At 56.7% G+C, this 10309-nt stretch overlaps 2 protein-coding genes across 2 annotated transcripts; both read left to right on the top strand.

Moving 5' to 3' along the window:
- The first annotated feature begins 302 nt into the window (after positions 1-302).
- On the top strand, positions 303-5757 carry TMX2 (thioredoxin related transmembrane protein 2). Its single transcript, XM_029913778.1, has 6 exons — positions 303-389; positions 2537-2674; positions 2904-3010; positions 3225-3290; positions 3839-3968; positions 4464-5757. Exons 1-6 carry the CDS (start codon positions 303-305, stop codon positions 4620-4622), a joined length of 687 nt encoding a protein of 228 aa, XP_029769638.1. The 3' UTR covers positions 4623-5757.
- Positions 5758-6893: 1136 nt separating this feature from the next.
- Positions 6894-10309, top strand: SELENOH (selenoprotein H). Its single transcript, XM_024211301.3, has 5 exons — positions 6894-7008; positions 7629-7792; positions 8164-8309; positions 8827-8944; positions 10054-10309. The coding sequence occupies exons 2-4, from the start codon at positions 7635-7637 to the stop codon at positions 8925-8927; spliced, it is 405 nt and encodes a 134-aa protein (XP_024067069.2). The 5' UTR covers positions 6894-7008; positions 7629-7634; the 3' UTR covers positions 8928-8944; positions 10054-10309.

Consider the following 10309-nt stretch of genomic DNA (forward strand, 5'->3'; position numbering starts at 1 on the left):
CACAAGCTCTGTGGGACAGGGATTGTTGTCTGGTTCTGTGTTTGTACAGCACCTAGCACAAGGTCCTGGGCCATGACTGGGCTACTAGCGCACACGTTATACAGTCTGTGTCCCTGTGCGCCTTAGAGTGAAACAAAGCTGTCGTCCCTTGGCTGAGCCCTCCGTTCTGAGATGCACCATCCCTTTCTGTGTGAGTGCGTTCAGCCTCTTTCCGTCCTGTCCTCCTGACTCTGGAGCAGCTTGGGGAAATCCCCGGTAATACCCCCAGGGGAGATGTGATGTCCCCAGGTCCTCTGTGGGGGATGGGGGTGAACAATACCCACTTTCTAATGGAGACTCGCTTCAACCTTCACTACGATGAGCTCCCTCTCCCTCCAGCATTCCTCTGGGTGAGAACCAGCTCCCTGACCTGCTGTGACATGAGGCCTTTTAGTGACTGCTGGCAATTGGGAGACAGGCTGGCTTGGTGGGTTCAGCGCTAGGCTGGCAGCTCTGCCCTAGCCCACTGTGACCCCGGACGAGTCACTGCCCTTTTCAGTACTTTGAGATCTCCGAGTGAAAAGTGCTGAGTGGTGTTCCTGGTGGGCCCAGCTCTTCCCCGTGCTGTGTGGCGTCCACTCAGACAGCCGTGTTTCCATGCAAACACATTGGTTCCTATCTCAATGTACCACACGTTACACCATTACCCATAAAACAGCCACCTCCCCCCTGCGTCTCAGCCACCCTCCCTGCTTTGCTTGTGTCTGCCAGGGTATGAGCTTGTGTGTTAAGCTTTGCCTCAATCGTGAGTATTGGAGCCACTGGCAGCCTTGTGCATTTCCACTGCTCCCTAGCCTCCAGCCCTTCAATTCCTTCCCCTTGTTCCCTACCTGCTAACACATGCATCCCCTGTCTGGCTTAACCACCCCACATTTGGAGAGCTCAGACTGTAAGGAGGCAGTGTTGCCTAGTGGATAGAGCACTGGTGCAGACCTCAGTTCTGTTCCCTGCTTGGCGGCTGGCCTGCTGTGGGGCCTTGGACAAGTCACTTCCTTGCTGTGTGCCTTGGTTTCCCCATCTGCACAATGGAGAGACTGCTACTGACTTTCATTGTGAAGTGCTTTGAGATCCACTGATGCAAAGCACTATAGGAAAACTACATAGAATTATAGAACTGTAGGGCTGGAAGGGACCTTGAGAAGTCATCAGATCCAGTCCCAGTGCTGAGGCAGGACCATGTAAACCTAGACCATCCTTGACAGGTGTTTGATCAATCTGTTCTTAAACGCCTCCAGTGATGGTGATTCCACCACCTCCCTAGGAAGCCTATTGCAGAGCTTACCTACCCTTCGAGTTAGTTTTTTTGTGATAGCTAATCTAAATCTCCCTTGCTGCAGATTAAGTCTATTGCGTCTTGTCCTACCTTCAGTGGACGTGGAGAACAATTGATCCCCATCCTCTTTATAACAGCCCTCAACGTATTTGAAGACTGTTATTAGGTCCCCCACCTCCTCCAGTCATCTTTTCTCAACACTAAACATGCCCAGTTTCTCAGGTTTTCTAAACCTTTTATCAGTTTTGTTGCTCTCCTCTGGACTCTCTCCAATTTGTCCTTCTCATTCTGAAAATGTGGCACCCAGAACTGGACACAGGACTCCAGCTGAGGTCTCACCAGTGCCAAGCAGAGCAGGACAATTACCTGCCGTGTCTTACATCTGATACTCTATTAATATACCCCAGAATGAGATTAGCCTTTTTTGCACTGCATCACATTGTTGGCTCGTGTTCCATTTGTGATCCACTGTAACCCCTAGATCCTTTTCAGCAGTACTACCTCCTAGCCAGTTATTCCCCAGTGTGTAGTTGTGCATCTGATTTTTTTTTTCCTTCCTGTGTGTAATACTTGTCTTTATTGAATTTCACCTTGTTGAATTCAGACCAATTATTCAATTTGCCAAGGTCATTTTGATTTCTAATCCTGTCCTCCAATGTGCTTGCAGCCCCTCCCAGCTTGGTTTCGACTGCAGATTTTATATGCATACCCTCCACTCCATTTCCAAGGCATTAGTGAAAGTATTGTATGCTGCTGTCCCCAGGACTGACCCCTGCGGGACCCCACTAGGCAGGCTCTCCCAGTTTGACAGCGAGCCATTGATGACTGCTCTTTGAGTACGCGCTTTCAACCAGCTGGCCACCCACCTTACTATAATTTCATCTAGACCACATTTCCCTAGTTTGCTTAGGAGAACATCATGTGAGACTGTCAAAAGCCGGATTAAAATCCAGGTATATCACATCTATAGCTTCCCCCCATCCACAAGGGCAGGAACCCAGCGTGAAATGCTTTATCCAACCTTCCCGTAAGGCCACAGAGCAAGCAAACTAGTCCTGGAAACCAAACGTTTGATTTCTATGCCTGCCTGGGCTCCCTGCCCCCTCTCCTCAAATCTGTGTCCAAGCCTCCAAAGTGCAGCCAGTCACAGCAGGCCTCACCTGTGTGTGTGCGCTGGGGGGTGAGTCTATTTTAAGCCCGGGTTTAGGGTTGATGAGTAAATAGCTGCTGGTGTGGGGGTTCGTACAGGGTGAAGACTCATGCTGTGATGTGTGTGTACTTTCAGTGTTCCTGATGACCTGCAAGCCGCCTCTGTACCTGGGCCCAGAGTATATCAAATACTTCAGCGATAAAACCATCGACGTGAGTATCGGCTGCCCCATAGCCCCAGGCCACCATTCACACATGGGCTGCTGTGGCTTGGGGACCAGCTTCAGTCTGCAGTTGCTGATCTCTGCCCTGACCTGCAGCCCACACTGTGACCCCAGGGAGGGGGCACTGGGCTGGCGGTGTTGGGGCTGTGGCCCTCGTGGTACCTGTGATCGCAGGTGGGGCGTGGTTCCTCCAGCTGACCCTTCTGCCTGTGCCGCAGGAGGAACTGGAGCGGGACAAGCGGGTGACCTGGATTGTGGAGTTCTTTGCCAACTGGTCCAATGAATGCCAGTCGTTCGCGCCCATCTACGCCGACCTGTCTCTCAAGTGAGTGGTGCCCAGCCTGTAATTCGGTGAGTAGGGGAGGGGGAACTCCTGCCTCTCCCTTGGCTGAGGCTGCCCCGGGGGCAGGGAATGGAGCTGACCCAGCTGGGGTTTGTGGTGGAGGATTCAGCCCAGCCACGTGCTCTTGCCCCCATGCTCCCCTCCCATGCATTGGGATCTCCCTGCACTAACTGCCTCTCCCCCCTCCCCCACCCAGGTACAACTGCACGGGGCTCAACTTCGGCAAGGTGGACGTGGGCCGCTACCCCGATGTCAGCACCAGGTGAGCGGGTCCAGGCTGCCGTGAGTAACTAGATCAGTCTCATGCCTCCACAATGTGGGCAAAAGTGGGTTAGTTCCACTGCCCATCCCACCCCAGCCGATTCAGCAACAGCCCAGCCACGAGGATGCTGAGGGTCATTGCTTCACACCGGGGGTCTCTTCTCTGCTGGGATCCCCCTGGAGGGATATGGCTGTGCTGGGAACCAGACCTCCTTCCCCAGCTGGAGTGGCCCTGGGTAGTCTACTCCCCGCTCAGCCCTGCTTCAGAGAGGTCCTGAAATTAATGAGCTCTGGGAGTCTGCGTCCCTCCTTGCTGGCTTCGAGCCCTTGGGATGTTGCAACCACAGAGACTGTCCTGTTAGCTTGGATTGAGGTGGGGGTTGTTGCCCGGGAAGCGGAGTCTTCCCCTTTCCCTCTAGCCTGGGGGGCTGGGACATGGATGTGTCTAGGGGCAAGGAAAGAGCAATGCAGAGCCTGAGGAGTGAATGGGGAGAGGGGTTGGGATCGCTTGGTGCTCCAAGGGGTCACTCTGTCCATCCATCCCCACAGGTACACAGTGAGCACCTCACCCCTCACCAAGCAGCTGCCCACCCTGATCCTCTTCCAGGGCGGGAAGGAGGTGATGCGCCGGCCGCAGATCGACAAGAAGGGCCGGGCCGTCTCCTGGACCTTCTCCGAGGTGGGATGCCTGGGGACACGCTGTAGGGCGAGGGGCATGTGTAATCCACTGCCCTTCCTGGGCTGCTGCAGGAGCTGCCTAGTTCAATCAGTGGGCTCTTCCCTGAGCATTGGGGCACTGGCTCTGTTGCACCAGCCATGGGCTGGATAGGGCCATTCTCTCTGTTGGGTCCTTCCCCTGCTGAGCTCCTGACCTGGCTACAGGGCAGAATTCGCGTCTTAACCCATTTCCTGTGAGCGGGGGAGCTTCCCACCCCCCCTCCGGCCCCCCCCCCCCCCCCCCCCGGAGCTCCCTGTTCCCCGCTGCGACATTACTCTGGGCAATCTGTACCCAGCCTGCAGGGCACCCCAAGCTGCCAGCGGCTGGCCAGACCTATGGTGTTGCCCCCTTCCTCCTCTGTTCCCGGCAAGAGGCTGTGGCCTGCAGCAGGCCCTGGCAGTGGACTCGCAGGAGGCGGTGGCAGGGCGTGCGCTGAGGTCTGTTTCTGTGCCGCAGGAGAATGTGATCCGGGAGTTCAGCCTGAACGAGCTGTACCAGAAGGCCAAGAAACTGTCGAAGCAGCGAGACGAGGGGCCCAAGGAGCCACCGGAGCAGCAGGATCCCCTGGGGGCCAGCATGGAGCTCCCCAACGGCGAGAGCAAGAAGGACAAATAGACCTGCCTCGCTCCCTGTAGTTGCCCCCCCGCCCTCTCCCGGCAGCTGTTTCACGGTGCCCAGCACAACCTGTCTCGAAGACGGTGACGAGGGGAGCTGCGTGAGGGAGTCACCACCCTCCCCCTGGGGCTCAGCCATGCCCCAGCTCCCCAGTGGGCCATGCTGGACTGTTCATGTCTCTGTGGCATCTTATTTATTCCTGTTCCTCTCTGGCATCACTTCAAGAACTGGCTGCTGATTGGCTGCAAGGGGTGGGCAGTGATTGGTCCAGCAGGGGCTGGGGGTAGAATTCCCCTAGGACTCTAGAGCAGCTGAGTTTAAGGGTGCACCCTCTCCTGGTTGAGTGGAACCAGTGGGAGTGTGGGTGGAGAGTGTTGACTTGACTTGACCTGAACCAGCTTGGGGTGGGGGGGGGTATTGCTGATGGGCCCAACCACTTCTTCCTGGAAGATATTCTCTCCTCCCCCCCTTTTCTGTTTGGGGGTAAGGAGGTGCACGGGACTCTTCCCAGCCATACGGTGCATGTGTGGGGTGTAGGTCAGGTCCCCATTGGACCTGTTCTCCCCCATGGCTTGCTTGGGAGGGCTGTTGGCTAGCCCAGTGGCTGGGAGAGAAGAGCTGGAGAGTATGTGCTGCTCTGGGGGCAGCAGAGAAGCCTGAGCGTGTAACTCTCTGCCCAGCCCGGGGCTGGTGGGAACTGGACTCTGCTGCTCTGGAGGACTCCTGGCCAGTGCCTGACTTCTGCCCCTTCCCCACTGAAGAGCCAGGCCACTACTAGTTTCCTTTCCCTTCCTTCCAGCTGGTCTTGGTTTAACCCTTCATGTGCCAAAAGTCCACTCCTGGGGCAAGGAGGGCAGGTGGTGCCAGGCTGAGTGTAGCACCTGAACTCCTTGTGAGCTGGAGGGGGGGAATTGACTGGTTGGCCCTAGAAGGGCTCCCTGTTTCTGTGCCTGCAGCTGCGTGGAGCACTGCCCCTCCTGAATCATAGCGAGGGCCTCCTCATCCCAGCCATGAAGGGGAGAGGAAGTTGTGGTGGCTGAGCAGCTGTGGCTCCTAGGACAAATACTCCATGCTTCTGTTAATCATCTCTTCCTGTGACAGTGTCTGTAATAAACCAAGCTAAGAATGAACCCTCCCTTCCCATCTGGCTGTGTCCTGTCTCCTGGGGCAGGGTGGATATTCACTGAGCCATTGCTGGTCTCAGCAGGCCAGCCCTGGCTCCAGGGAGCTGCCTCCAGCAGCAGGTGAGCTCTGTGCTGGTGGCTGCAGCCCAGTTAAAGAATAGCTGTTCTAGGGTTCCTACCCTGTGGGGTTGGCCCTGCTCTAAACTCAGTACCTGTGGGTGGGAGGAAGAGGCTCCAGAGGGGGTGGTGAGGCTAGGCTGCAAACTCTGGTCTGAAAGGTCTGCATCAGGACTCCCTGGCTGGGGCAATGGTTGTACTGGCAATGGCTCAGTGCTGAGAACCACCAGCAGGGGCGACCGGCCCATGCCGCCTGTTTGTACAAGTCGGGTCCAATACACCCGAAAGGCCCAAGTGCCCCTGCTGCTCACAGGCGCTTAACAGCTGCTGGGAATAAGCCTGCATGGCCACAGCATTTGCGTGCATGCTACTGTGAAGAAACTTGCACTGCTGGAGATGGCAGTGCAGCACCCAGGTTTCTACTGGACGCTGCTCTCGGGAAGCTGATGTTCCATGGGTCCTGTCTGGGCACTGCTGTGGAGAAGCTCGCAGCACTGAGGTCCCTGTTGGGCACTGCTGTAACGAAGCTCTCAGCACCGTGGTCCCTACGGGACACTTGTAGCCCTGCACGCTCAGGTTGCTGGAGTCTCACTGAGCCCTTGGGACCTGCCCTGTGAGGCAGGGTGACCAGACAGCAAGTGTGAAAAATTGGGATGGGGGTGGGGGAGTAATAGGAGCCTATATAAGACAAAGCCCCAAATCTCAGGACTATCTGGTCACCCTACAGCCTGGGGAAACAGCTGGGCCCAGGCCTGATACAGACAGCAAGTCGCGGTAGCCCAGGTTGAGCTCTGATTGGCTGCAAAGAAGTCTCATTAATATTCAGAACGTTGTGTAACAAATTCGGGCAGGAACCATCCTGCAGAAATGGGGGGGGGGGGAGGCTGTGCAGTAAAAACTGCACAGCTACATGTGTTTTCATTACAACGCTGCCCTGGCTGGAGCCTGGCGCGGCTCCGATCACGCTCAGCTGCACCGGGGACAAAGGCAGGGCTGGCTCAGCTGATGCCTTTCCCCACTGTTATTTCCCCCGGTCCCCCCTCTCTGTGGTGTCGAATGGTTGGGAGCAGGGCACTTGCCTCTGCCTGGCTGGCCCGCGTGGCTGCGCGGAGGTTCACCGTGGGGCCCTTGCTGTGGAGAAGGCGGTAGGTCTGTGGGGCGGTCCTGTGTCTCTGCTGCCCTCCGTGGGTCTGGTGTGTCTTGGCCTTGGGGCTCCACTGCTGGGGGAGGGGCTGCTCCGCCTAGACCCCCAGCGCTGGGATGTGCAGGAAAGAAACGCCACTGGTACCAATTGCAGGGGGGGGCGCTTTACCCACGCCTCGAGTCTGCCCTCTAATCCCGGCGGTCTCCCCGTCCGTCTAGTCCTGGCTCTCGCCTTGTTGGGGCCCCCTCAGGCATGCCCTGCAAACATGCTGGTGCCCCTTGACCCTGCCCTGTATTATCTCCCCACCCTTGCTGTTCTAGTCCTCTCGCCCCCCTGCCTCTTGGTTTCCATTGTCCCTTGAAAGTCTCTCCACTTTCTGCCACATCCTCCCCCCCCTCCGGTTATTTCTGTGGCTGGGTGGAAGGGGCCTGTGGTCCTGTCTCTAAGGGTAGAAGACACCACCGTGATTATGTATCCTAACCCCCTCTGAATAACCCAGGCCAGAGAACTTCCCTGGATTAACTCCTGCTCGAGCCAGAGTAGATCTGTTCCAAAAACATCCCATCTGGACTGAAAAATACCCAGAGATGCATGGGAAGGGGCTCTTGTTTATTCTCCCAGAGCACGATGGCCCCCAAAGTGAGGAAGAGGAAGGCGAAGGAGCCTGAGGCAAAGGCTGTGAACTCTGAGGACGTGAAGGCGAACGGCGGTGCGGATACACTGCCAAAGAGGTCACGGGGTGAGGGAAGTCGGGGCCCTGGACCCCGCGTGGTTATTGAGCATTGGTGAGTCCTGGCCAGTGCAAGAGAGTGGGTGTTTTTTAAGCCCCAGCAGGCTCATGTCCCTGTGGAAGGCACCAGGGATGCTCAGGTGGTGGATGGGGGCCAATAGCTGGCAGGAGGGGGCCTGTCTGTGGAGAGGAAGGGGAGGGTTACCTTGGGGGACTCAGTCTGAGACACTTCCAGAGGGGGAGCAGCTTTGGGTGGCGGGGACACAGGCACTGGGTTCGGGGATGTGGTCATGGATCAGGCTGGGCTGTGCTGGGAGTGTGGCATTACTCGACATGGGGCTGGTTTGCTAGCAGGATCCCCATAGGAGGCCTGCTAGCAGGCTCCCCAGCCCCGCTGACCCCCATCACCCCCCACCTCCCCCGCAGTAAGAGCTGACGAGTCTACGGGCGCAATGCCGACGCCGTGAGCCAGGCGCTGCGCCGCACCGTCGCCAACGTGGTGGTGGAGATCAACCCCGAGACACCGCGCAGGAACAGCTTTGAGGTGTCCCTGGTGAAGGAGGATGGAAGAAGTAAGTGCTGGAGTTTCTGTACAGCAGTGCTCAGTCAGGGTGCAATGATTGGGGGGGGCAGGGGCGAGCCAGGACAGGGCACTGCCTGGGTGACCGCACACTGGGGTAGGGATGCTCACACGTCCCAATTTGGCACAGGCTGACATGGTGAGCGCCTCATGCGGAGTGAGCTACTTCACGATTTGGTTCCTAAATGCATATGTTGTATCCCTTTCTCCCACCCTTTGTCTGACTGTTCAGAGCTCTGTGGGGCAGAGATTGTGCCGCAGTGTGGGCCCAATTTTAGTTGTGGCAGGGGGAGGGGTCTGTGCAGTGCCTGGTACATTGGGGGGCCCCTGAATTCCATCAGTGGGGGGTCTGTGCAGTACCTAGTACATGGGGGGGGGGTGTCTGTGCAGCGCCTGGCACAATAGGGGCCCCGTTGTCGCTCAGTGGGGGTCTCTAGGGTCTACTGCAATACAAACCAATGGGTAGCATCCCACCCGTCACCACCCCTGCCTTGTTGTTGGGGTTTCAGCGGTGGAGCTATGGAGCGGCATTAAGAAAGGGCCGCCTCGCAAGCTCAAGTTCCCTGAGCCAGAGAAGGTGGCTGACATGCTGAAGAGCAGCTTGGTCTAACGCAGAGCTACACCGAGGTGAGTTATTCCTGCTCCAAGACTGGACCAGCAGAAGGGATGGCCACTGGAAATCCGAGGGAGGACGGGAGAAGTGACTGTCACAACTAGTATGGTTGAGATCTGTGTGTCTGACTCCAGCACAAACCCCCTCAGCTTGTGCTTTTTTTAATTGCCGGCACCACCTGGGCTCACAAGTCAAGCTGGGCTCGTTCCTTCTCCCGCACCATGGCCAGTCATAAAGGTCTTGCAGAGCAAACTACACCCTGAACGACCCCTGTGCCACCTCCTTGCCCTCCGTAGCCAAGCCCTAGCATCAGGGTCAGCAGATGATGCATGAGGAGGAATAGAGTCCAGCTTGTGCTCTCCAAGCGGTGGTGTCTCTGCAGGGCTAATGGGAGCCGAAACACACAGTTGTCACTAAAGACAGCAGATCCGACTCCATGCACCCGGGGTCACTTCTGGAACCCATGTCCAATCAAATACCGGCTATGGGGCATGTTGCCTTAACTGGACATGCTGAACTTGTCAGCAGGCCAGTGCTAGGGATGCGAGAACGCGGCTGTCGTTGGAGCCTCGGTCCATTCCAAGCCCAGAACGCCTACAGCATAAAACCTAGTCCAGGCTGTGTTGGCTATTCCTGTGAGGGTGAAGTGTCTACTTTCCCGGAGATGGAAGCAGGGCTGGATCCATCAAAAATGCCTTGTGGTGGGGAGGAGGTAGCAGGCACATGTAAGCAGGGAGGGCATGGCAGGTGCATGCTCTGTATTCCAACTGCTGAGCAGAAACCCCATCCACACCCTGCATGGTCTCTCCCCCATGGTGGGAGCCCTTTATCTGGGGGGGCTAAGGTAATATGAGTGTATCACAACACACCTGAGAATCCAAGTGCTGGGCTAGTACACTGACCTCTGGACCATCCTTCCTCTCAAGGAGATGTCACCCCTTAAGTTGGCAGGCTTGTCAGTGGCTTAAGGGTGACCTCAGTGTGGCTGCCTCTAGCCAACAAGCTAATGCAGGTCCGTGTTTTGGGCCCAAACGACTGGATGCTTAATGCAGGAGTGAGGTGGCCATATGTCATTTCCTGCGTGAACAGCCAGGGCTGACACCTCTCTTTCTCATCCCGGCAGCCGGGTCTAGGACCCATCCATTCCTTGTGTGGACCGGAGCATCCATGATGAGGCATGATGAAGTGGGGGAAGGGGCCAATGGCCAAACCTCAGTCATGTCTCTGAAGCTGCAGCTCTTCCCACTGGGAGTGGTGGGCCAGATGATGCCACTCTGTCCTTTGCTTCTGCTCTGCTCCCACAACCATCCTCTGGCCTTCCTTAGCAGATGATCTTTCACTGTTTTGTGGTTAGACTTCTTTTTGTAATAAAGCTTCTA

Source organism: Terrapene carolina, unplaced genomic scaffold, assembly GCF_002925995.2.
Source record: "Terrapene carolina triunguis isolate 2854851 unplaced genomic scaffold, T_m_triunguis-2.0 Scaffold926, whole genome shotgun sequence".
Classification (NCBI taxonomy): domain Eukaryota; kingdom Metazoa; phylum Chordata; order Testudines; family Emydidae; genus Terrapene; species Terrapene triunguis.

What these genes read in the sequence shown, in the direction of transcription:
- TMX2 (XM_029913778.1), top strand. Translation starts at nt 303, where the DNA reads ATGGGGGTGAACAATACCCACTTTCTAATGGAGACTCGCTTCAACCTT. An exon ending in TCCCTCCAGCATTCCTCTGG is followed by an intron (nt 390 to 2,536) that starts GTGAGAACCAGC and finishes ATGAGTAAATAG; the next exon opens with CTGCTGGTGTGGGGGTTCGT. An exon ending in TACCCCGATGTCAGCACCAG is followed by an intron (nt 3,291 to 3,838) that starts GTGAGCGGGTCC and finishes CCATCCCCACAG; the next exon opens with GTACACAGTGAGCACCTCAC.